This window comes from Scardinius erythrophthalmus (genome assembly GCF_964197995.2).
Source record: "Scardinius erythrophthalmus genome assembly, chromosome: 13".
Classification (NCBI taxonomy): Eukaryota; Metazoa; Chordata; class Actinopteri; order Cypriniformes; family Leuciscidae; genus Scardinius; species Scardinius erythrophthalmus.
This window is the reverse complement of record NC_138233.1, coordinates 27,371,168-27,398,724: the sequence shown is the minus strand read 5'-3', so window position 1 is coordinate 27,398,724 and position 27,557 is coordinate 27,371,168. Positions and strand designations below refer to the sequence as shown.

At 42.5% G+C, this 27,557-nt stretch overlaps 1 protein-coding gene and 1 long non-coding RNA gene across 2 annotated transcripts in view; one reads left to right on the top strand and one right to left on the bottom strand.

Annotated features, from left to right (window-relative positions):
• Nucleotides 1–7,386: 7,386 nt before the first annotated feature.
• Nucleotides 7,387–27,557, top strand: part of LOC308700686 — a 37,338-nt gene continuing 17,167 nt past the window's right edge. Inside the window, exon 1 of the long non-coding RNA XR_014031335.1 lies at nucleotides 7,387–7,541. This is a non-coding gene — a long non-coding RNA (uncharacterized lncRNA). The remainder of the gene's footprint in view (nucleotides 7,542–27,557) is intronic.
• On the bottom strand, nucleotides 21,357–25,009 carry egr1 (early growth response 1). The gene is made up of 2 exons (XM_081383543.1): nucleotides 24,653–25,009; nucleotides 21,357–23,905 (listed from the first exon to the last, which is right to left on the bottom strand). Exons 1-2 carry the CDS (start codon nucleotides 24,861–24,863, stop codon nucleotides 22,587–22,589), a joined length of 1,530 nt encoding a protein of 509 aa, XP_081239669.1. The 5' UTR covers nucleotides 24,864–25,009; the 3' UTR covers nucleotides 21,357–22,586.

Here is a 27,557-nt window from a genome sequence, read left to right as displayed (position 1 = left end):
TCCAATCTTTTATATCTTTAACACACTCTGTCAATTTGGATAATTTAGCGTTTTCATCCGGCCGTGATGAAATATATAGTTGAGTGTCATCAGCATAACAATGGAAACTAATTCCATGTTTCCTTATAATATTTCCAAGTGGCAGCATATATATTGAGAATAATAGAGGGCTTAACACAGATCCTTGCGGCACTCCATAGTTTACTGGAGTTATGATCGATTTTTCTCCGTTTCTCCGATTTTTCTTTCATTTCAAATTAATGTTAAATGTTAAATTAAAAGTTTTTTTTTTCTTAAAAGTACATTTTAAACCATTGTGTTTTTATAATCTTTAGAGTACACTTATTTTTAAATGTTGACTAACATGCTAAAGCATATCCCTGATTTCACAGACAAGGCTTAAACCTGTATAGTCCCAGACTAAAATGCGTGTTTGAGCTGTTTTAACTAAAAGCAACTTGTACTGACATTTCTTAAAATATATCAGTGTCATTGTTTTGTCTCAAGATGCACACCAGTAATGTTTGTTTCTAAGGCAAGTTTATAAAAAGCTACTTAAAGGGGTGATTATGATTTCACTCTTCTAACTTTAAGATAACTAGAAGATGATAACTACACATAAGCTACATAAATTCATCAACTAACCATTCAGAAATGTCCTGTTGCATTCTACATGATGTCATTTCTTCTTGAGTCTCTCCTTCATTGTCTGACTCCGGTTTGAACATAAAAGGCTAAAAGTTTTTGAAATTTTCAGTGCATGTCTGTTTGAGGAGGTAATCCTCCCCCTTTTCGCTGGAGCAGCAGCTCATTTGCATTTAAAGGGACAGACACAAAAACTGAGCTCGCGCTCAAAAAGTGAGAATTTTAACATGCTATTTAAAAATATCTGTGGGGTATTTTGAGCTAAAAGTTCACATACACACTCTGGTGACATCAAAGACTTATTTTACATCTTGTGAAAAGGCCATTATACCACCGCTTTAAATGTCTTATTTATTCAGAGACGAGAAGCTATGAGAAATGCATGTTACTATAACACTGTAACAAGGAGCATGACAAGATCAAATATGCCATACATAACAGTTTACTTTCATGAATAAGGACAGATTGCTTTCATGCAAATTGTGGACCGCAACAGAGTTGAAATAAAAAAAAAAGCACACAAACCGAATTCTGACATCAAATGAATCAACACACAAGTGGCCTGTTAATTGAGCACTTTACAATTTAAACACAATCTGGCTTTTTATTTGTTAAGCAATAAAACGCTTTAGTAAAGCAAGCCCTCTGAAAGCTCATACTGTTGGTTTTCAATTCAGGATTTCTACATGAGGCTGTTTTACCTTATCAGCTCGTGTGCAGGGCAGCATCTGACCTTTTAAACTGCACCGAGAACATAGTAGTCGATTTTCTAGCCCTTGTGGCGGTGAACGTGGAAGAGAGAATCTGAAAAAGAGGGAGAGAAGACAAGAAACAGAATCACTGAGATCTGAGTATTTAAGCCATGTCGATGTATCGATGGCAAGTCCTACGAGATGATTGACATGTTAATGAGCGGAAATCGATTCACACTCATTCAATTAGCATCAGGATTCATTGTCACTTGCTTATCTTGGTGCATATCAAATCGTCATTGATTGAGAAAATAAATGTTTGTGGGAAATTCACGACAGTGTTTGTGAAAGCATACAAATCTGGTGTGGATATATTAAAACAGCCGTTGTTTAATTTCAAAGAAAGTTTAGAAGCTCTATAATTCCTGGGATAATTTACATAAAATATGTAAACATAATGTAGCAGGTGCATGTTTTCTGAATAATAATAAAAATATTGCTTTTTAACACTTACAGAGGCTCAGATGCATACTGGGACTTCAGGAGCTTTTTAATACAGACCCAGAGAAAGAAAGAATTATTCATAAATCTTTCCTGCATGTGACACGTATAAGTCCATGCACCTGATCTAGTTGCGTATAGAAAGCGAAGATGATGGATGGATGGATGTGTGTGTTTGTAGGGTTGGGCTGTAGACATGAGGGTAATGAAGCAGACATGTAAATTCTTATGTAAACTCATAAGATTCGTTAACACACCCGCATTGTGTGAATTCACAGAACAGTACCCATAAAAACACAGTAGATGGACAATATACACAGAACAATATATTAATGGCACCTGCGCAGGGCCACCTTTCACCTTCAGTCCCTCCAGGAATGCTGCCAGACCTGAAAGTGCTTCATTTCTTAACCAATGTTACAGTTGGAAAACTAAGGAAGCTTGTTTCCGCCACTGAATAATAAATAAATAATAATAATTGCGACTTTTTATCTCACAATTCTGACTTTTTTTCTCACAATTGCGATATATCAAGTCAGAATTGTGACTTCTTTTCTCAGAATTGCGAGATATGAAGTCAGAATTGTGAGAAATAAAGTCGCAATTCTGAGAAATAAAGTTGCAATTCTGAGAAATAAAGTCGCAATTGCGAGATATAAAGTCGCAATTCTGAGAAATAAAGTCGCAATTCTGAGAAATAAAGTCGCAATTGCGAGATATAAAGTCGCAATTCTGAGAAATAAAGTCGCAATTCTGAGAAATAAAGTCACAATTGCGAGATATAAAGTCAGAATTGCATGATACAAAGTCGCAATTGTGTCTTATAAAGTCAGAATTGTGAGATATAAACTATTCTGAGGTAAAAAAAAAAAGTTTATAGGCTATCTCACAATTCTGAGAAAAGAAGTCAGAATTGAGAGATATAAACTCGCAATTATGTGTTATTAAGTCAGAATTGCGTGATATAAAGTCGCAACTGCAAGAAAAAAGTCAGAATTCTGACTTTATATCTCGCAATTCTGACTTTATAACACGCAATTGCGACTTTATTTCACGCAATTCTGACTTTATATCTCGCAATTCTGAGAAATAAAGTCAGAATTGCGAGATGTAAACTCGCAATTGTGAGATAAAAAGTCGCAATTATCTTTTAAAATGTTTTATTTTGTGGCGGAAACAAGCTTCCATAGAAAACAGAATAAAACTTGAGCGTTTGAGCAACAGAACTGTCACAGTGTCTGGTTTGTGTTCCTTGGGTCACCACTAGATGTCCTCCTTCCTCACGGTGTCCAGCACACTCTCGTACTACATTCCCCATGATTCTTGTCTTTTCATTGCACTCAGCTGTCCCTTATCACTCATCATTGCATACAGCTGTTTCTCGTCACATTGTTTGTACCTGTCTATAAATACCCTGTCTGTTTTAGTCCTTGTCACGGAGTCATTGTGGTATGTCACTTACACTTCTGTTTCCTGGTTTGAGTTTGTTTTGTTCCTTGTTTGTTTATTTTGTTATTGGACTGCTAACATGGATTTTGACCCCTGCATGGATGATGACGAATTGGATTGCCCTACGAATAAAAGTGTTGTATTTGGATCCACCTGTTTCTCTCCCTTTCCTTGGTGTGTGGATCGTGACAGAATGACTCCGTCATACAATGGATCCAGCAACATGAACATTTTGCAGGGCCTTGCTTTATGGTGTCCGCCCGACCGAAGAGGCCAGGGCGCTGAATTCGTGAATTCCGTGACTGTTCCCGGGGTCCCAGTTCTGGTGGTCCCAAGTCCGGTGGTCCCGAGTCCGGTGGTCCCGAGTCTGGTGATCCCAGTTCCGGTGGTCCCGGGTTTGGTGGTCTCGAGTCCGGTGGTCCGGAGGCGGAGGAGGAGGTAGACTTCCTGCCTCCCCAATGGCACGGAGGCTGTCCCCTCCAAGCAGCCCGCTGTCATCCCGGAGGCCGTCCCCTCCGAGCAGCCCGCTGTCATCCCTGAGATCGTCTCGGAGTCGCCCACCATCAGTCCTGCCACGGCCAAGAGAGTGGTCTTCCTTTTTTATGCAGTGGCGGTACTGCAGTCGTGGAGGAAGCACGGGTCGTCTGCCGATCCAGAGACTGTTCCTGAGCCTGTGTCTTCGGACAAGAGGGCCGCCGCTGAGAGTGTTCACGTCACGTCTGCCGAGCCTGTGTCTTCAGACAAGATGGCCGCCGCTGAGAGTGTTCATGTCACGTCTGCCAAGCCTGTATCTTCAGACAAGATGGCCGCCGCCGAGAGCGTTCACGTCACGTCTGCCGAGCTTGTGTTCCCTGACAAGATGGCCGCCGTCGAGCCTGTGTCTGTTCCTGAACCTGAGCCGGTGGTGTCTGTGCCTGAGTCTGTTCCTGAGCCTGTGCCTGTGGCTGTCCCTGAGCCTGTGCCTGTTCCTGAGCCGGAGCCAGTGTCTGTTCCTGAGCCGGAGCCAGTGTCTGTTCCTGAGCCGGAGCCAGTGTCTGTTCCTGAGCCGGAGCCAGTGTCTGTTCCTGAGCCGGAGCCAGTGTCTGTTCCTGAGCCGGAGCCAGTGTCTGTTCCTGAGCCGGAGCCAGTGTCTGTTCCTGAGCCGGAGCCAGTGTCTGTTCCTGAGCCGGAGCCAGTGTCTGTTCCTGAGCCGGAGCCAGTGTCTTTTCCTGAGCCGGAGCCAGTGTCTGTTCCTGAGCCGGAGCCAGTGTCTGTTCCTGAGCCGGAGCCAGTGTCTGTTCCTGAGCCGGAGCCAGTGTCTGTTCCTGAGCCTGTTCCTGAGCCTGTTCCTGAGCCTGTTCCTGAGCCTGTTCCTGAGCCTGTTCCTGAGCCTGTTCCTGAGCCTGTTCCTGAGCCTGTTCCTGAGCCTGTTCCTGAGCCTGTTCCTGAGCCTGTTCCTGAGCCTGTTCCTGAGCCTGTTCCTGAGCCTGTTCCTGAGCCTGTTCCTGAGCCTGTTCCTGAGCCTGTTCCTGAGCCTGTTCCTGAGCCTGTTCCTGAGCCTGTTCCTGAGCCTGTTCCTGAGCCTGTGCCTGTTCCTGAGCCGGTGGTGTCTGTTCCTGAGCCCTCAGTGACCGCGACACTGGCCATTATGGCCACAGCCATGTGGTGTGTGTGGGCTACGCACACACTTGGGCCGGTGGTGTCTGTTCCTGGGCCGGTGGTGTCTGTTCCTGAGCCGGTGGTGCCAGTTCCAGTGCCTGAGCCGGTGGTGCCAGAGCCGGTGGTGCCAGTTCCAGTGCCAGAGCCGGTGGTGCCAGTTCCAGTGCCAGAGCCGGTGGTGCCAGTTCCAGTGCCTGAGCCGGTGGTGCCAGTTCCAGTGCCTGAGCCGGTGGTGCCAGTTCCAGTGCCTGAGCCGGTGGTGCCAGTTCCAGTGCCTGAGCCGGTGGTGCCAGTTCCAGTGCCTGAGCCGGTGGTGCCAGTTCCAGTGCCTGAGCCGGTGGTGCCAGTTCCAGTGCCTGAGCCGGTGGTGCCAGTTCCAGTGCCTGAGCCATTGGTGTCTGTTCCAGTTCCTGCGCCGTGGCCGCCCGAGGGGTCTTCACCGCCGTGGCCGCCCGAGGGGTCTTCACCGCCGTGACCGCCCGAGGGGTCTTCACCGCCGTGGCCGCCCGAGGGGTCTTCACCGCCGTGGCCGCCCGAGGGGTCTTCACCGCCGTGGCTGCCCGAGGGGTCTTCACCGCCGTGGCCGCCCGAGGGGTCTTCACCGCCCTGGCCGCCCGAGGGAAAGTCTCCGCCCTGGCCGCCCGATGGACTGTTGTCTCCGCCCTGGCCGCCCGAGGGAAAGTCTCCGCCCTGGCCGCCTGATGGACTGTTGTCTCCGCCCTGGCCGCCCGAGGGAAAGTCTCCGCCCTGGCCGCCCGAGTGACTGTTGTCTCCGCCCTGGCCGCCCGAGGGAAAGTCTCCGCCCTGGCCGCCTGATGGACTGTTGTCTCCGCCCTGGCCGCCCGAGGGAAAGTCTCCCCCCTGGCCGCCGGATGGACTGTTTGCTTCGCCCTGTTCCCCTGATGTATTGTCTGTGTCACCCTGGCCCCCTTTGAGTCTGTTACCCCCTGTTTCTGTTTCCCTTCATGGACCTGGCCCCCCGTCCCTCCCCCTGATCCTCCACCGTGCCACCTCCCTCCTGAACTCTTGTTTTGTTCCGTGTCCTGTCTTGGAGTGTCTGGGAGCCACTCCGTAGAAGGGGGGTTATGTCACAGTGTCTGGTTTGTGTTCCTTGGGTCACCACTAGATGTCCTCCTTCCTCACGGTGTCCAGCACACTCTCGTACTACATTCCCCATGATTCTTGTCTTTTCATTGCACTCAGCTGTCCCTTATCACTCATCATTGCATACAGCTGTTTCTCGTCACATTGTTTGTACCTGTCTATAAATACCCTGTCTGTTTTAGTCCTTGTCACGGAGTCATTGTGGTATGTCACTTACACTTCTGTTTCCTGGTTTGAGTTTGTTTTGTTCCTTGTTTGTTTATTTTGTTATTGGACTGCTAACATGGATTTTGACCCCTGCATGGATGATGACGAATTGGATTGCCCTACGAATACAAGTGTTGTATTTGGATCCACCTGTTTCTCTCCCTTTCCTTGGTGTGTGGATCGTGACAAGAACACACATCTCCAACCCATATTTCTCCATGACTTGTCAACAGTCAATTTGGCCAGAGGGTATTATAGGATAGGGGGTGGAGCTTTAGATTCTAGAGAGCATTTCATTGGACAGAAGATTTGATGAGAAGCTGAAGTCCGCGGTGATGTCATAAAATCCGTGATCCATTTTAGCGGGAGAGAGAGATTGTAAGTTTTGAATGCTTATATCTTATAAATGCGAATTTTGTCATTGTTTTGGAAAACACCAGCTTATTCATAACCTTAAGGCTAACATATTCATACTAAAAGCTAAAAAACTTAAATTTTGATTTCAGGGGGCCTTTAGCACTACGACAATTTTTTCTTTTAAGAATGATATGGCTAGAATGTATTCACACCTCTACTATTGAATCCAACATATCATTAGCGCTCGGATTTGCTTCCATACATGGTGTTGTCCAGTACGACTTGCACTTTGTGAGGTAAACTAAACACTACTGGCTATATGAAAATGGGGAGGAGCCATTCAATATGTCCCGCCTTAGCTTCCTTAGCTTCAGGGGAAATTACGTCAACACATTATTTAAAGCTGCGTGTTCCAAGGCACTTCAGTCTTTCAGCCTTTAAGAACATGTCAATAATCTAAAAAAGAACCTTTTGTGCAATGGAAAGATTCCGTGGATGATAAAGGACATATATATGGACTATTGAAGCCAGTAAAGAACCTATATATATATACATATATATATATATATATATAAAACCCTATTCCTATCAAACATGTCACAGTTGAGGTGGCTGCAATGAGCGCACGACATTGGAGAATAAACAGAAAGTCTTTATTTAACGATTTAATAATGACCATGCAGGAGAATCATGGAAAAACACAACCACTTACAACAAAATGTTAGCGAGACCAAACGAAAAACTGAGGACACTAAGGGCTTAAATACACAGGGAGAGTAATCAAGGAAAAAATGGAACAGGTGTTCACTAATTAAGAACCAAGGAGACTAACTAGGGAACTAAGGCAAATGGGAACAAAAGCAGAGTAAGCTATACATGTGCCACCAATAAGGATAAGGAACATGTCCAACTTGGCAAAATGATGGTCACCTCACCATATCAAATAAGGTGAATAATATTTCATGAGACCATATTACCTTTTGTATCATATTACGTTCTGGTATTTATCACACATTTGATTAAATATATTTGTATGTTGTTCTTTTCAAAAACAAGCAGTTTCTAAGTGGTACTTGTCCCATTAATTCCAGCTTTCTAGAGTTCAGAATGTACAGTTTTGGTCTCTGACGTGCTGATTCAATGCTGTTGCAACGTTTGAGGCTGTATTGTCACAGCTATCTGTGATGAGTCCATCTGTCTCTCAGCTGTGGCCTGTGCTGTCATTATTTTGAGACTGTTCGTCTTGACCCATTAGACATTTTTGCACTTGCAGTTTGATCTCATTGGAAATCTGTTAGCTGCCTAAAATGAAAATGCATTAAAAATCTAAAGTAAGCACAACAAGATTTTGACATTTTCTGAAATGCTTGCTGAGCAAAAGTCCCCACCACATTATTACATTGTTGCCAGGTGATTATTAGGGTGTTGCTATGTGGTCTATATGATGTTTTAGCATGATTGATTGTTGCTAGGGTGTTGCTATATCATTTCTGGAAGTTCTTTTTATTATACTCCTATACGTATGTGGTTTGCAGGGTGCTCTTAGTGGTTTTAAAAATTTGTTTAAAAATTGGCAAAACTCTGCAGGACAGCGGCACTCCAGGACCAAAGTTGGCCGCCCCTGTGAGAGTGTTTCTCGCTGCTTGTTGTTAGAGTGTTGGTGATTGCTAGGCGTTTCTAGGTGGTTGCTGGCAATTCAATACAATACACGGAGATGATAATGGTATAATTGTAAAAAACTTGCACTTTGAAACATGTAACGACCCCTAAAGTTGAAATGTCTTTTTCTCATGGTATTGTTTCAAATCATTTTATCCATCCACCATGCACGTGTGACTTCCTGACTCATGCCTTGACGAACTCCAGCACATGCACACACAAACATGGCTTGGCTCAGTGTCAGACAGTAAATAATGGGCATCCCATAGGAGGTTACTTCACTCAGCGAGATTGTCAGGGTCATGGCAAGAGCCTTTACAGTGTGGGATTCATGTGTGGCATTGCTAGCGTTCCTCTGGCTGGAGGAATGTGTGTTCCCTGCATTCATTTTGTCATAAGATTTCCCCGGTGGAAGTGCAGAGGCAGTTCAGCTATAGAACAAGACACTAGTGGATGTGCTTTTGGACCTGGCAGATGTCAGTGAGTAAGAAAAGTACAGCTGAAAAATATTGGCTTTAAAGCTGTTGTTTTAAAATGTATCCCAGTTCAATATACAGCAACATCTAGGTAGATTTCAGCTTAATTTCATGCTTTTAGTGTCAGACACTGGTAACACATCTGCTACACTATAAGCAGCCAATATGATAACAGTATACATGTGGTTTGAATATGATATAGGCCTATATTAAAAAATATATATATTTTATCATGGTTGTGTTTACTAAGCGTACATTTACACGACAACAATGTCCTAAAAATGGAAAAGTTTTCTTTTGCGTTTTTCACGTCCAGACGCCAAAGTTGTAAAAATTATCACCGTTCACACGGATCAGCGAAAACGCTTAAAAATGCTGTATTATTCATGCCAGGCCTGTAGTTGGCGATGAAACTTTAAAGAAACACTATGCACCTATAGACTGAACATGTAATAAGCATGTGCATGATGGCACCGTTTTCACAAATTCACATTTTTATTGTTTACATGGAGATGATAACAGTATCGTTTTCAAAAACTTGGTCTTTGAAACCCGTTTTCAAATGTTTGCATGTTCAGGCCCTTAAAACTTGGTTGTCGTGTATATGAACAGCCAAACCACATATACATTTTTTCCGTTTTTAGCTGAAAAACGTTGTTGTGTAAACAGCCCCTATGACCCTTGAGCTTGACAGTGACATTGGCTCAACCGATGATGTAAGTTGAGCTGGGACTAACTGTTTGTCCAACCAATGACAGACAGGTGGAGTTTGTTGGGGGGGGGGGGGGGGTGACTCTGGAAACTGTCATTATTCTTGCAATTACATTTGGTGCAACTAATGGCACAGAAATTACACAGTCCACTGAAAAAACTGTGTGAGAATATATGTGTGTGTATGTGTGTGTCTAAAAAATGCATTTATCACTTACCTCTTCAACCTCAACATACGCTGATAATTGCTTTCTGACATCCATTAATGTCAGTAAGCTTTTGATGAGAGCTTGAGAGGGAAGTTCTCCACTTCCCCATTAAAGTAAACAGAATTTCGATTTTCATGTACAGGAGTGCCATGCCCCATCATAGAAAACTGCCTTCTTCTGACAATATAAACCAATTTTCAAGCTTCAGATCTGATATTTTTTAAAAAGTGTGCGCTGTAATTCAGCATCTTTCACACTTGCTTAGATTCTTTCTCAGTGCCATGCAAACATCTAACCTTCTATAAACCAAACGCCTCTCAGCTACATACATTTTGTCACTGCAATGGACTCTGTGACACGTCACTGAGACTCTTTTCAAATCGGGCCTTTCAACGAATTCCTGAGGACGTTATGAACGAGCGATAAGTTACATCTGCTTTAAAGGCCAATATCAAGCAGCGGAAAATGGCTGGCGAAGTGAAGCCGACGGGTAAAAGCTTAGCGCTCATTTCCATTCTTATGCGAGCTTTTACCCTGTTGAACCAGATGGAATAACAGCACGGATCGGAGGGTCATTATTCACAATGGAGTTCTATTAGGGCGCATCAGGGTCCACGGCTGAGCCGCAGCCGGCTGGTGTGAATAACACTTAACAGAGCCCGTATTTCCAGCGGGGGGAGAGGGGAAAAAATACCTGCGAGGTACTCTTTTGTAATCCGACGCAATTATCTGAGGCTTCACGTACATTAGAGCCGGAGAATAGTGCAGGTTAGAAGTAGGGGAGGTTAGAGGGGGTTATTGTGTATTTATAGCGCTGCGGCTGCTTGACAGGCCGGGTCTGCAATCCAATCACGGCTTAACGCTGTAATGAGGATGGGTGTTGGAGCGGCAGGGTTTTTAGGGAAAGTGAGTGTGTTTTTCTTTTTCCTTTTTTTTCCTCTAGTGATTTTGTGTTTAACCTGGAATAGCTACAGGTTACGGTTGTGAATACCCATGAGTGTCACTGTAATGGACAATAACATGTTAAAAGCACATGAGATATATTACATTAGCACTTTACGTGGCTCAGTTTGTATGTGGACTGCCCTCGGTGTATACGTCAGAACCAGACGATATACAGTCTATGGCCTATAATAGCAAAATACATATAAAATGTTCAAAAATAAGGAGTGACAGATTTTCTGGAGAGTGGTTGAAACTGTGAGACAACAGCTCTTTTCCTTTTTGAGTAACTTGGGTTTCAGATCAATTTTGGCCAGTTTGTGTGTATATTTTTCTCCATCAACAAAAATAGTTTCAAAAGAGCTATTTGCTTTTTTGCATATTGCCAAGCAACGCGCAGAAATTTCCCATCCTGCTCAAGTGTTCTGTAATCATTTCACTGAACTCCATTCCAGGTTTTTGTATATTTTCCACAGCCCACTCACTTGTAAGAGGAACCCACTCTTAGCGACGAGGATAAGAGAAAAAACGCGCTGAATTTGGATCACATACTATTTGTACTGATAATACCTAGAATATCAAAATCGACTGCTGGCGGTAGATCCTTTTCCTATTTAGCACCAAAACTTTGGAACAGTCTTCCTAACATTGTCCAGGAAGCAGACACACTCTATCAGTTCAAAGCTAGACTAAAGACACATCTCTTTGACCTAGCATTCACATAATACATTATAGACTTCTATAATTCAATGTTAGGCTGCATAGATTAGGTCAGACGGAACCGGGAACACTTCCCATAAATCCTGATGTACTCGTTACATCATAAGAAGAATGGTGTCTATGCTAATATTAGTCTCTCTGTTTATCCCGAGGTTTACCGCAGTCCACCGTATCCAGGCCGTATCCAGATCTGATGAAGGACCTGCGCCTGGACACGACGACAGCGCAGTCCTGAAGTGTCAACTAGTCTCTCCCCTGTGAAGGCCTCCTTCCCTCCCTTTACCTCTCTTCAGATAAAGTGTTGTCGGGATAATTCCAGTTCGCGTGGCTACTGAAGTGATAAAAATTCTGTATTATAAATTAAGGCCAGACAAGTTTGTTGAGGGTTGGTTTGTAGGGAAGGACTAAACGCTTGCGCACATATATTCAAACGCGCATACCAATAGACTAAACTCGTAATACGCATGTGCACGCCATCAGCGTTTTCACAGGTTTGCGTTTTTAAAAGTTTGCGCAGAGAGAACTTTCTCTTAAAACAGTGTCGTGTTAGCCTAAGTAACTAATGATCGTTGCGACGGAAGTGAATCATTTAAAACTAACTTTAGCTGGACAATAACTTTATTCTAGAGCTGCTATAAAGCCAAAACAATCTCTGTTACTTTAATGCCCTATTATCACTGTAAAGCTGCTTTGGAACAATCTACATTGTTAAAAGCGCTATATAAATGAAGATGACTTGACTTCTACGATTACCATATTTTTCTATGGCAGAAATAGTATGCTAGTATGCCATCCCGAGTGTAGCGTGTGTGAGCAGCAAGCTCATTGGCTTCAGATGCGACATGAACCATCAGCTTGTGCTGTGTAGTTAACGCTGTAAATGTCATAATCTCGCGTTAAGGACCAGCCTGCGGCATCTAGAGTTTCATGACAGAACTTGGCATTTGCAGGAAGCACAAATGCAATATAATAAGCCTAATTAGGGATACTACAAGTCCATTTCCAAAAACACACAATTTTTTATTTTTTTTTGAAAACTTAAAGGTATAGCGGAGGATTATTTACTTCCGGGTGGATAGCCTATACTATTGGTCCTCCTAATTGTCAATCATTCTGGTGAATCAATCAAACTTTTCAAAAAGTGGAGAGGGCGGGTCTTATCTAAAATTCGGAAAGATCCTCCGCTATACCTTTAAATAAATAACTGGAAACAGTATTTTCAGCCTGTGAAAATTAAAATATTAAATACCATTACAAAATGTTAAAACTGCGTTATTAGGTTCTCATTTATTTTATTTTATTTTTGTTTGTATTTTTTTGTGAAGTCATAATTTTGTTATAATACTGCTTTGATGTTTTCTGTTTGTGATGTTTACTGCCTTTCATAGTGTGTTTTAAATGAATCATATAGGAAACCAGATAGAGGCATCATGAACAATCCTTACAATAGACATTGGGGCAGTTCCCTCGGTCGAGACATTGAGAACTACTCCACTAAACCTAAAACAGATTTGAGAGAGAGCTCTAACAGAATCAGTTCTGTAAAGTAGCATGCATTTTGTGTTAAAAGATGTAGTATATTAATAAAATGGATGAAATGTGGATGTTCACAACAAAGCCAGTCTAACATTCTCCTCATTCTCACGCAATAAGCCAAATCAAATCCGTACAAAAGCAGCACCATCTTTTATGTTAATGTGATTTAAAAATGTTTGACATTAGAAAATCCATAGAAATCCGACATTCAATCCACAGGACATATCTTCACTGGTCAGGGCGCAGCACAGCAATCTATTACACGCATGTTCTGCACAGCCTATATCAGTATGTAATTTGTATTGCTCTAATTTCTGGGTGGTAAGAGACTACACATTTTCACAGCAGGTTACCCAGCATCCCTGCCTCATGCCCACGCACCCTGGTGACATCAGCCTCCATAGAGAAGAGAGATTGGTTCCACCTCATCACAAGGATCCTAAAAATACCGCAGCTTCTTTCACTGTATCAAAGACAACCATAGGAAAGTGAAGGGTGCCAGGCATTTTGACTTGAACAAACACGTACGCACACGATGGTCCTCGTGCTTTCTGTCTTTTCAAAAGAGAAACTTTTTAGCACCATGCTGCCTTTAGTTTGTACACCTTGCATTGTGTGGATCCGTGGCCTTGCAGCCATGCAAACACCGCGGCGGTATTCACTCCGTATTCCCGTTCTCTTGTAGCCGTGCCTAACAAAGACTGTCAGCAAGCAGTATTTGAATTCCCAGTCTCGCGTCCCTGCAAGGATGCCTGTGGCAACAGTGGCAAAGAAAACAACTAGGCCATGACACAACAACAACAGCACCAAATTATAATCCCTAGATATTCATGCAAATAAAAAGCGTTAGTTAGACTACTAATACAATCAAGAGAACATGTTATTTCTGCAGACACCTACTGTGTTCTGCTCTTTCTTTAGTTTTGTTTTGAGTTGTATAATGAGTGTGTGTGTGTGTATAACACAAACCAAATAACATACAGTCTTTGTTTAATGTATGAGGTGGCTGCCCTCATGTTGGGTTTTCATGTTTTATGGGGACTTCCCATAGACATAATGATTTGTATACTGTACAAACTGCATATTATATCCCATAAACCTAAACATACCCATAACAGAAAACCTTCTGCAATTTAACCTTTTCAAAAAACATCACTTAATATGATTTATAAGCTGTTTTCCTCATGGGGACCCACATGACAAGGATTTTGGATATTGCCATCTTTGTGTCCCCAAAACATAAGGCATACCTGACAAACACACACACTATATATATACATAATGTATGAGATTGAATTTGATGGCTGCTTTACATCACAGCTGATAGAGATGTGTTTCATTACATGGCAGCGTATTTCTCATTTTGACATCGGCTTTCTTCATTTGGCATCCGTTGATGAAGTGGTCATCATCCTTACTGGCATGTGCCATCAGTCAGTGGCTTTAGCATGAAGAAAGCCATTGTTCTGTTGCGTAACTGAATGTTTCATTCATATCACTTATTGCATTATTTATCACAGCTAAAGTTCACACACATGATGGCGTTACCTAACAAGTGGCGTGATGGATTTGCGATACCACGGCTCGCTCTGTTGTCATGGTTAAATGTGATCAGATCAGCCCGTGAGAAACTTGTGTGTGACATTCCAACATTGGTGTGTGAATGCGTTTCTTTTCACTTGCATTGCAGCTGTAAGCATGACTTTTAGCTTTTGAATGGCATGATAATAAATCATTGAAATCAGTATCTAAATGAAATGCCTGAATGTTGGTCATCTAGTGAGGGTTATTTGCAGTGAGACACAGATGGACAGTTGGCCGTGGTGTGTATCTGTGCGCGTCAGGGCAGGTGTCAGCACCATGGCGAGAAGCTGCTCTCACTGTAATTGACAGGTGGTGTGTGTTACGGCTGAAGTGAAGTGACATCACTGGCATGAACGCAGCAGGTGTAAATGACACAGGACATGCGGAAAAGTGCCGGAACATTCTGCCCAGACCAGCAGGACAAAATATAATCAAGGAATTCATGGCTTCAGCTGCATGTTTAAGATGATTTTTGTAATGACAATTCTGTTAGGTCAGTACGCAAGCTTTTTTATCCTTCCCACTCTTTCATGGGATTCTGCAGGAAAAGGGGCCGTGACACTACAAACAGCCTTTCACTCCCGGATCTTCGGCAGATGTGTGATGCGTTCGTACTGATGCTCCTCCTGTGCAGCAGATTGAATGATGTCACTGCTGGCTACCGCAGTTTCCCAGAGCGTGCGATCACGATCACAGATGCGATTTCACATCTGCACAGCTCAGTTCTCTGGTAATTTGACACATACTGGCCTTAGAGCGCATCAAGTCCCATCCAATTTGCTTGAAATGTGTAAACAATTAAAACATTTACGTTTAAGTGCCTAGCATACGCTTTCCTACTAAAGCAGCTTATAAATTGCATGAGTGCACGGCGAGGCACATGTTTCATGAACGTTTGCTTGTGAGAGGAATGATCTGTTCTGACAATGCAAGCAGAATGAATTATTGCAGAAGCTCTTACAAGATCAGTATCCCTGTAGTTTTTAAATAGAATTTTTCAAAATAGAAAAAAAATCATGTTTTTTTTTTTTTTTCTCAAACTGCATGAACAAATTATGTACAAACAACTTTTTGACCACTAACACCAGGCAGCATATCTAGAAATAGGAGTCAGGGTGGGGCACAGAGTTATAAGCTTGAGTAATAATGTTCCTGCTGAAGTTGATGCCTGTTTCCCAAAACTACATTAGTGCCCAAAATGTTGCCCTGTGTGGAGCACCTTTATGTAACAGATGGATAGCTTTACTTTTTAATACAAACCCTGCAGGAAGAAAATGACTTTTTGCTTTGTGTGAGTCATGGCCAGTGTGGACAGCTCGTCGTGAAACTGCTGTGGATGTTCTCTGAACAGCACATGGACCATTGGCAGATATGATGTGCATTATTGATGAGGCACGGAGCAGGTGTACTTTTGGGTTTTGGAATTTGTGTTTCAGTGCTTTTGGTGCAAACAGTGACATATCTGATGACTGTTATTAAGTTACGTGGTTGCAAAGATTCAAACCATAGACTGTAAAAAAAGATGGACGACGCCCCTCCGCTCTCTTCCATTGATGAGAACTGAAGCCGCCAGAGTTCCGATATGGCGCTGACATATTGGAACGTGAGTCTGCGCAGTAGCGATTTCGGGACCAGACCTGCGCAGTAGTGAGCAGGAAGTAAAGCCGCGAAGTCAACGCTCCGCCCTCACTCTCGCAGGGAAAGTGCATTCTGCACACTTTTTAAAAAATTGATTGCAGTACGACAAGAGGCTTGTTAAAATAAAGTAAATACAATCTCCTCAGTCCTCCGAAGATCCTGAAAAAATGTCCGTTGGTGCTTCAGTGACTACTTCGCTCAGAGAACCTGTCAATCACAGCTGTCAATCATGATGTTACACCATCGCATCACGTAACTAACTAAAAACCAACTTATTTTTGAAACAGACACTTGAACTTACATCAGCGTGATAAAAACGACAGCAAATGAAAGAAACCACCTTTGGAAAAAGATATTTAAAGTGTAATTTAATTGTTTAGTTGATCTCGCGTCTCGTTGAATAACATGTGGAGGCGGGGCTTATGACCTATACTAGGACCAGCCACCGGGGGGCGATCGAGACGTTTTGGCTTCACTTTTCAGGGCTTGTGCGGCACGCTTGATTCAAACAGGTCCAATGGCTTTCATAACGTTAATGTCGTTAGGGTTAGGGTTAGGTAGGGTTGATGTCATCGGCTGTAGAGGTGAAGACAACGACTCCCATGATTCCGCCAAATCAATGCGTCATCAACCTACGCCTTTGTTTTGAATAATCAACCTCTAGTGGTGAAAAATGACATAGTGTCCTTTAAATGCTTGTGATTGGCTACACTGGTCAACGCTGCAAAAACACATCGTAAATAGAAACCTTTGATGCTCCCCAGAGCGCAAACACAGATACGCACTGGATTGTTTGCCATTGGCAAGCGCCACTTACGTTTTCTTCAGACAAGAATGTAGTTTTATCACCAGTTCTTAAATGCTGTAGTCCCTGGAAATAATTTCCATCAAATACCAAAAATAATCAGAAAACCTAATGATTTTAATAACACTGCAGGAGGCGTGAGAGACAATCTCCTGCATTTCATCTATGAAGAGGTGAGCAGATTTGAGAGTCGAAGTGCAAAGCCCCGTGCCTCAACATCATCAATTCTCTCAATTCTCTCTTTCTCTCTCTCTCTCTTCCTCTCTGTCGCCAGCACATTAAAGTCAAGCCCTAATCACTGTGGGGACTTAGCCAATGATGTGCTTATCAAACGGCATATTTCAAAAAGGGATCTTAAAAGGCCCGAGGGCAAAAATGCAATAAGAAAGCATTTGTAGTTGGATGAAAGGGAGAAAACGACAGAGTGAAAAAGAACGAGAGAGAGAAAGAGTTGAATACGGATCTTGCATCAGAAATGGATGGAGCTTATTAGCATATGCCATTTAACGGGGCGCAAGGATAGAGGGATAGACAATGAGAATGAGCACTAGATCCTTTTCTTTCTTTTTTTTCTTCTTTTTCCCCCCCTCTCTACACTCCCCTAAAAAAGGTCCAAAAAGAATAAGAGAACAAACACTTATTTTAACAGGCAGAGGCCTTGAAGTGGAGGCTCATGGGAGAATTGGTGAGGTGGCTTTATTGTGAGTCGACGAGTGGGGAAAAGAGCGATGCATCATCTTGCTTTTTCTGTCTCCATGGCTGTCATTCTCGCTTTCTCCAAAACTGAGCGAGGCCTCCATGTCAGCCGGTCGACTTTGATATAAGCAAAAGCAACTAAGTCTCTACGAAAGCCAGCAAAGGGAAAGCATTATCAACACATCCAGCGCTCTTGAAAGAGCTTGTTTCTGCTCTAAAGTTGGGTGCGAGGGACACATTGTCCCAAAGTCGGCTTTTAAACTTGTAGTGGGACGGCGCTTTGAATTCCCGCTCCCCTACGGAGTCTTCAAATGCTGCTAGCGCTCGACTAGCGCAGCCCTGTGTGATGCCTGTTGAAATGAAACTCACACCGTTGTGAAATGACCACGAATGTGGGGATAGGGGTTTGTTATCACAGATGCTTCAGAGCAGATTGACGTGTGGGTGTTCTGGCTTTGAGTTAGGGTTCGTTTACATGACCACAATGTACTAAAAACAGAAAAGTTTTTCCTTTGCGTTTTTCGCGTACAGATGACAGCGTTGTCAAAATGATCCCCGTTTACACGGATCAGTGAAAACAGCTAAAAATGCTGTATTGTGCTGCTAGGCTAGTTGGTGATATAACTTTGTATGTTGAGACTGAACACGTACACATGTGCATGACACTGACATGACATTTTTGTAGTAATTTTCATGGAGACGATAACAGTATAGTTTTTTAAAAACTTGCACTTTTTTTACACCTGTTTTCAAAAGTTTTCAGGCCCCCAAAAGACAGTTGTCGTGTAAATGAACCACCAAAAACATAAAAAGTTGTACGTTTTGATTTGAAAACGGTGTCAGATAAACGACCCCTTTGTCTGTAGTGACGAAATGAAAAGAGGTAAGCCAAGCAAAATAATACTAGAATGAAACTATGTAAAACATAGGTCTTTATTTGCTTGCTGTATTTCGCTAGCTTGGATGTGTAGTTCATGCAAAAGTAAACATAATTACGTATTCACGTCATTCCAGACCTGCAAGAAGAACATTTCCAAGTTCAGTTATTACACTCATGAGAACCAACACTATTTTGGCTTCAAATACCCATGTTTGAATTTTTGTGTGAAATAATCCTTTAACCAGAAATATTTATTTCGTCAACTGGAAAGATTATGGTTGAACAGCATTTTTGTCTATATTATAACAAGACCAGCACCAAACCAGCATTACCACCAGGGTGTGTTTCACGTACAATGACGTAACTTGCTGCTAACTACCATAATAACGCAATGCATTGTTGGAGAAAGTCATTACTGTTTCTCAAAATCCAATTTTGAACCCTGTTGGCTCAACGATATAGCACTGTTGCTAATGACATGCGCATGTGGTTGAGTAGTAACTTCTGCAAATTAACTGATTCAGGATCGAATAAATGTCTGATTAAAATTCTGTAAATAAGTTAACAAACATGGCAATAAAGGACATTTTGCTCTCTGTTGTTTTGCTTTATTTTCAGATGCTTTATTATTTAGTCATTGCTTCCCTCTACGCCATTATCCGGGTTACTAAAGCACATTTGCACATGCATACTCTTCAAAAAACGGCACTTGCATTCTCTTGACAAGCTAAAAGATGTTAAATGAAAAGTGTAGATTTTACTGCATGTTAGCTTGCGAATTTTGCCATGTCATGTCAATGTCATGCTAAGAAACTGTGCTTCTAACCACAAGTGGAGAGCTGTGTCTCTTATCACACAACTTTGCAATGCCTTTGGCAAATGTTCATTAGAACTATGGTTTTGGGAAACAACAAATCGTTGAACTATGTTGGTAACAATGGAACTTGCAATAGTTGCCTAACGATGCTTTCGGGAAACACACAGGTTGAATCCGAAATCGCCCCCTAAACCCTCATTCACTATTCCCTACGTTAGTCCACTAATACTGTTCACTTGAAGGAGTGAATGACAACGTGAATTTCGGACAGCTGTTGAGTGTACATCGGATTGAATGAGTGCACTCAATAATGTCCACTATGGTTTCGGTCCCTATATTTGAGGGTATAGGGGGCAATTTCGGATTCAGCCACAGTGAACCAGAATGGAAATTTATGCTGGTCTAAACTGGTCTTTTTAGCGGGGGAGGGTTTCTTGTTTGAGACCCCCAGGAGACTATGAATGTCCATTAAAGTGACCCTGTAAAATAATAGGTGTGTATGAACAAGCGAACAGCTTTTCCTTTTTTGTGGTTCATTGACATCAGATTCAGGCAACGTCTGTCTCACTGAAGACATTTGTAGAGAGTCAATTTGGGATTATGAGACCAATTACCCTAATTACTTTCCTTTGTGTTGTTCTTTCCCTTCGACTCGCTCTGTCTCACGGTTGTTATCCCTCTTTTAGATGCGTTCGAATCTGGTGCTGTTCTGTGGCTTCATCTTTTGGGCTGATATTGCCTCATAGTTTGGGAAAGTCCCCCTATACAAACACAAGCCAAGTTTTCCATCCCAGAGCAGCTGACACACCCTAGAAGTATGAGATTTAAACATATCAAGCTTCAATTGGCCCAGCTTTCAATGTGGCGTTATAACATCTGATGAAAAAAAAAAAAAACTAAAAACTTTAAGTTCTTTCTCATCTGTTCACTAATGTTATGTTATGTTTATCCACAGTAGTAAGATAATCAGCCTTTATGGTCTTTGGCTTTTCACTATGATAAACAAGGAAAGAAATGTATAGACATGCTACACATTTACATACACCCACAACTTCTGTCACATTAAATCTGTTCTTGTATCTCGCATCTCATAAAACTTGTATCTTGCTTGACATGACAGTTTAACTGAGCTGTAACGAGCAAACAAAGTGTGTTCGGATGCCAGGATGGAAAGAAAATAGTTTTTTTTTTCATTTGATCTTTTTGGTGGCAGAGAAATTAGTATGAGCAGATTATTATTTTTCTTTTACAAAGGCACTGATGTGGGAAGGTAAAACATACAATCGAGCAAAAGCTGCCTCGCTCTTAAAAGCGACTTCGATACTGAGACTTTTTTCCCCCCTGACAAACTCAATAGACACGGAAGCCCATTACAAGGGCGTCTTATTAGTGTCGACTGATTTTACAAGATTGCTATCTATGTATAATTAAGCCCCAAGCGCATCCAGTCACATTCGTACATGCTATCTTTTGATAACATATTCTCATGACGCCCAGAAGCTCTTTTGATAAGTAATAAAGAGAGACAATCTGATCTGCCGTATCAACTCCATGATTGGCTTCTCAGTTTGCCGAACTTCTGAACAAAAGAACGCATCAGTACATATATTTTTGATGTCAAGTTTTTATTTATTAATTTTAATTCGTGGCAATTTTCTTTTTTCTTTTCTTGCTCTAGGTTATATTGCAGTTTTGATCTTTTTTGTTCTGAAGGACGTGACTTGTTCAAATGAGATATATATATATATATATATATAAATCTGAAATACACTTTTTGTTAGTGAAACTTTGTCATTATTAATCTGAGGTACTGAAATTATTCAGTACGTGCTATATCACATATCCTTTTATTATGAATTTATGCTGTCAGTCTATGATAATATTTTTTAGGAATTTACATTTTGTAACTTGAGACCATGAACTAAAGGCTTTTAATGACATTACAGTAAATTGTTTTTTAATATGCAATGGTGTGTGTGTGTGTGTGTGTGTGTGTGTGTGTGTGTGTGTGTGTGTGTGTTCACTCTCTAAAGAAAAATTCATCGAGACCTGTTGCTAAGCGATGAAAAGCACGACAGGGATTCAACGTATATATTTATATATTTATGTTTTATTTATAGTTCTGTTCTTGAAGGATATCTTGTACACCAAATATCCCATTGGCAGTTAAGCGCATTCAATGTGTTTAGAAGCCATAAACAGTCACTTTTTCGAACAAACACAAATACAAAATAAAAATAACAACAAAATAATGGACCGCATGTAAATAACATACAAAAAAATCCCATGCCTACTCAGTAGGTAACTACAGCATTCCAACTCCTCAAGATGTAGATATGTACATTTCCATTACAAAAATATAGTTTATAGTTTTCTTTTTTGCTTACATCCCAAAGAAATGCAGTGCCCTCGTATCCTTTCCCTTGTTTACTTGAAATGACTTTCTGAATATAGAAAAAAAAAGAAACGAGAAAACAAAATCCCTTACACCTTAAGGCTAGATGCAATGCATCCACACGCTGATATCTGTCAAAACATCTGCAAGGCTTCACAAAAGGCACCAAAAAAATTGAAGATTTGTGGTTGATTCTTTTCTGATGTTTTCCCCTCCATTTACCAGGTTTTTGTTGTCACATTTGAGAAAGAGAAATATAGTACCAGTGGATGATATTTACAAAATAAGAGAAAACTAACATCACTCTTCCACATGCGTCAGAATACTTAAGTGCTTCTAGTCAAACAAAGTCAAGAACTTATCACAGCATTTTTACTACTTAATACAGAATGTATCTTATAAAATATGGCCCTGCTCAAGAAGAATACAATGCAAATATTCAAATCAATTGTCACAACAATGGTACTAAAAAGTAAAAACAAAAAGGAAACATGGCACATGTACAATATACTGTAGCTTATGTATATTATTCAAATGTCTTTTGTAACTGTACACCTGTCGAGTCAAGCTTCTGAGCCTGAAGCCCACAGGCTTCGATTACACCATCAACGTCCTTTAGCCGCTTTGTGTCGCAAGTACGTCTGTACACGCACAGTCTGAGGGAAAACTTGCCGAAGCCTGTTGCTTTTGTTTGTCGTTTAAAAGTCTTATATGCCTCGTTTTGAAAGGATAGGATTCGAAGGGAGAGAACGACACAAAAATCCCTTTTGTGTTTAAAAGTCTTTGCTGAGTCCTTGACTGCTTTGTAACTGAGCCATGTTGGGAGCATGGGCAGAAAAGTGCTTTTTGCAGAGGGGACTTAGAACTCACTGATGCTTTCTGTTCCTTTGAGTCAAGAGAGAGCCTTGGAGGACAAAAAAAAGTCTCAGCAGATGTCGCCTGTCCGAGGGGAAAGCGTGGCCTGCATGTCGGGCAGTGGGGTGGTGACAGGAGAACTGTAGATGTTGCTGACCACTGAGGTAGGGAAGGTGGTGGCCACCTGCGTCTGGAAGCTGCTGGTCGCCGAGGGGTAAGTGGTTGCGATGGAAGGGGAGGGGTAGGAGTTGTGGACCGGTGAGGAGTAGCAGGAGTTCACTGGGGATGGGAAGGAGGAGACCGGAGAGGGGTACGAAGTGATGGGAGAGGGGTAGCTGGACACTGGCGAGGCAGCTGAGATGGATACGTTGGCAATTGAGCTCTGCACTGCGCCGCCTTTCTCTGCCTTCTTGTCCTTCTGCCGCAGGTGGATCTTAGTGTGGCGCTTGCGCTCGTCGCTGCGGGCGAACTTGCGGCCGCAGATCTCGCAGGCGAAGGGCTTCTCGCCGGTGTGTGTGCGGATGTGGGTCGTCAGGTGGTCGCTGCGGCTGAAGTTGCGCATGCAGATCCGACACTGGAAGGGCTTCTGACCGGTGTGGATGCGAATGTGGCGTGTCAACTCGTCTGAGCGCGAGAAGCGCCGGTCGCAGGTCTCGACTGGACAAGCGTAGGGGCGCTCGTGGGGAGGTGTCTTGCTCGGCCGGTTAGGGTACTTGCGCATGCGACTGGGCTTGATGAGCTGAGACTGGTAGACGCTTTTCAGGTCCTGAGAGCCGGTTTGAGTCGCAAAGGCTTTGATGGTGGACAGCGGCGTCAGGGAAGGCTGTTGTCCAGCTTGCGTCTGGAAGGGCTTCTGGTCTTGGGCCACCAAACTGATTTCACTCTGCTGTTGGGGAAACAGGTAGTCTGGGATCATTGGCACAGGGAAGCTGGTGCTACAGGCCTTGCTGTTGTGGTATGTCGATGAAGAGTACTGCAGTGAGGTGCCCACTGTGGTGGAGAAGTTTGTGCCAGCATCAGGGAAGATATCTGGGCTGGAGTTGGTGTAGGTGGGCGCCGCTGAGTAGATGGGGTTGGGCTCGCTCTGGTGGACGGAGCAGCTCAGGCTGGCACTGGATGTGGATGACGAAGAGGAAGAGGGGATGGAAGACGAAGAAGATGAAGATGGGAGAGTTGCCTGAGAGTTCGAGGATGGAATGGAGGTGGGGGGTGGGTTGATGCCGACCAGCCCACTGACCAGGCTGAACAGTGGCTCAGCCCACAGACTGTTACTGCAGTTGGTGGCGGGTTCGAGGGTGAAGCGGCCCGTGTAAGAGATGGGGGGCAGCCGCTGGGTGGAGTAGGTCTGATCTGCCATAGATTTCTCGATGGCAATTTCTGAAAGCGTGTCTGCAAAAGCAATCACAAAACAGAGAGAGAGTGGATTAAAAACCATAGCACTGCTAGTTAACTCTAAACTGTCTTGAGCAAATTTGAGTGCTCATAAATGATCCCAGAGGTTTAGATGGGGGTGTCCTGCTGGCTGTCGAAACTGCATTTTCCCACAATCTCAGACAGAGCAGCAGGTGCTGATGGAGTGCAGGACTACCCCCCCACCCCCAACAAAACACACACACACACACACACACACACACACACACACACACACATTTGCCGATCTCCCTCGGAGACAAGAGCCAGCGCAAGCTAAACCATCTGCATGTGCGCTTCTCTCAGAGTCAGTGCTCTCTTTCTCATTACTGTCATCCCGATCTCCCTTCCCCTCACACACAGCTTATATTTATTCACTCTGCACTTTCAATGATTCATAAACTGGGTTTAAAATTAAGCTGTTCTGCAAATTTGAAATGCCTCATTCATTCAAATGATTTTACTGTGACTATTCTGTAATTGCTGCCAGCTTTTGTTACAATTTTATTTTAAACTTTACATCAGTGCATATTATTTTATTACAATAACTCTTAAACCAATAACTTTCCATTTAAACAAAGCCAGATAAAGCATGAAGACACATTTATTAACTATTCAAACAAGTGCTTCTTTTTTCTATCTTTTTTTTTTTTTTTTCATGCACAAGCAAACAATTCTCTGTATGAAACAAGCATGCAATTTAATCAAGAGGGATTTTCTGCTTACCTCCAGTAAGGTGATCAAAATGATCCCCGGGCTCCCCAGAGCCAAATCCTGTGCCTTCAGGTGCTGAGGCATTGAGGAAAGGGGTGCCTGCAGAGTTCAGCATGATCATCTCCTCCAGCTTGGGGTAGTTATCCATGGGGGAGTGAGGGAAGCTCAAGGGGTCGGAGATCTGCAGAGCGGGCAGGAGCATCTCTGTCTTGGCTGCAGCCATCTCTCTGGAGTGTGCTCGGAGAGGAGAGAAGTGTGCTGGAGAGATCAGCAGCTGACCCCTCTGGGACGACAAATGTGAAGATGCTGCGATGTCTGAATCTCCTTCTTCTCTGGTTGATCTCCTCACTCTCACAGTTTGTCCTCTTGTTTGCCTTCCCTTTTCTCCGTGTTGTTTGTCCAAAGAGGCAGAACAAATCCACTACGTCTCAGATGAAATAGCTGAGATTCTGAATGTCCCTTCTGATCATTCCCTTCTTCAAAATGTCACTTTTTCAGCAAATTAGATCGCTGTGTTGTTTCTGTTGTTGTTTTGAATTGACTTGTCACATTTATTTAATGTGTCAAAATGTATTTGGATATATATATATATATATATATAGCCTATATATATATATCGCGCAAGTGTTGCCCTTTCGGCTGTCTGCACTAGTGCTGAATCGCTTGGGCTCTCTAGGCTCTTTCTCAGCTCAGAGAATCCCCACTCCTTTATATATCCTCTTGCCGTGACGTAGATGTCCATATTTGGACTGGAGGAAGCCCATATTTAGGCACTGCAGTGGAGGACACATGACGTTTGCTACAGGAAAAAAGCAGATTGGGGAGCTTAAACATTAAGTCTGTGCATTAAATGGAGGGGAGATGCCTGTTCCTCCTCCACAGCAAATCATTGTGTAGTAAGTGCAGTGTCTCTCTGAGAGAAAGAGAAGCACATGTCTACATTTTTCTCCTCAAAAGTCTCGCTAAATGTTCGGGTTTCCCGTCTGCGCTGTAGCAGAGCCCTGGCCGGAAGATCCCGCTCCGCCATGCCATATAAGGTCGTGACTACATAAGGTTTGATTCCGGTGGGTTTCCACTTCCATGCCCTTATTTGGAGCTTCCTGATGTAGCGCTGATCGGCGCTCGGCAGTGAGAGGGAGGCTTGGGTGCAATTGAAGTCCAGCGCTCCGCACAATAACTAATGTCAGCACTATGCTGCCTCGCCCGTTCCAAGATTTATGAGGGAGAACTTTTTTCTCAATACTTAAACAACAGTGCGCTTTCAGTGCAAAAATGCATATTACGATATCTCAACATTAGCACAGGCAGTTTAATGCGTTCTGAAACTCGCCTTTTCTATTGCTGCGCTAGTTCTAAACAAACGCTCACGCTCCTGCAAGAAAAGCTTATTTATTCCGACGAACTGATCTCATTGCGAGCTGAATATAGCCTAGCCTATTCCTACGTGCAATAAGCAGTTTTCCATAGACGCTAAAACGAAAGCATACTTTGTGTTTTGATTTGTGCAACTCCATAATTTGGAAATTTAGGCACTGTTGCAAAACTATTATTATAAGTCGTTGTAATATGATTAATATAATGTTTCAATACACATCTATCTATCTATCTATCTATCTATCTATCTATCTATCTATCTATCTATCTATCTATCTATCTATCTATCTATCTATCTATCTATCTATCTATCTATCTATCTATCTATCTATCTATCTATCTATCTATCTATCTATCTATCTATCTATCTATCTATCTATCTATCTATCTATCTATCTATCTATCTATCTATCTATCTATCTATCTATCTATCTAGTGTGTAAGACTGCTGTGTTACACTGCTGATCTACTAACCAGCTGAAAAGTGCCCAAACTCAACTTTTTATTTATTTATTTATTTATTTATTTATTTATTTTTAGCATGACGTAGGTTATTAAATATCAAAATCTAAGAGTATATTATGGTGATACCCGATTAAGTATATCCCTATATGTATTATCTACAAATCTCTAGTTTTATTTATTTTGAATTAAACTCGATTGCTTGTTTTGATGAGGAAATCACACTTGGCTATTCGGTGCACGGCCAGCGCGTTGGCACTGATGGATGGAGGGTGCTGACAGAGGAGAGCGGAGATCTGTTTAATTGGGGGATGTCCCGGACTCGATACACAGGGATCCTCTCTGTCACTCAACTCCAGACACCCATGCAAATAAGCGCTGCAGTTTGCTCTCCGGACGCCGGTGGTGTACCGATGCTCTGTACATTGAGGAGAAGAGCAGGGAGTGCGCCGTGGCTTTGGCAGGGAGATCGATGTAACTTTGCTGACTCAATAGACTTAGTCAGAGCACACGCCATTTTAATTTAACGCGAACGTAAACGAGGCTGTGAGGGACCGACGAACAGTTAACTTGGTATGTTGTAGTTGGCTACTGTTGTCTAAAATTACACAAATTGCACAGAAATAAACCTTGAGACAGTACAGCATAGGCCTATTAAATGGGATACTTTCATAAATCATATAATGCCAGGGAATCAGAGTTTTACCTGTTTGTGACTTCGCAAATAACAGCTTTTTAAAGTTGGCTCAACTGAAAATGACATGAAGGACATAAGATTAGTGAACAGGTAGTCAGTGTGATATTTATTTAGGAGCTGTTTCCTCACAAAAGCAGTTTATTAAGAAGGTTTTGTGACGTCAGCCAAAAAGAAAAGTAGTTTCACAGGTGAAGCAGGTTTTTACATTGCGATGAAAGATTATGAAGACAGCCCTATGTCAAATTAGAAATCTTCTAAAAAGCCAAAAGAAAAACAACAACAACACATTATCACAACTTGAATATAATGAAAGAGAAAGAAAAGATCACAGATAGACAACTAATTTTTTGATGTAGGCTAGTAATTGCACCGGTGTCTCGAAGA

What these genes read in the sequence shown, in the direction of transcription:
- egr1 (XM_081383543.1), bottom strand. Translation starts at nt 24,863, where the DNA reads ATGGCTGCAGCCAAGACAGAGATGCTCCTGCCCGCTCTGCAGATCTCC. An exon ending in TTTTGATCACCTTACTGGAG is followed by an intron (nt 23,906 to 24,652) that starts GTAAGCAGAAAA and finishes TTGCTTTTGCAG; the next exon opens with ACACGCTTTCAGAAATTGCC.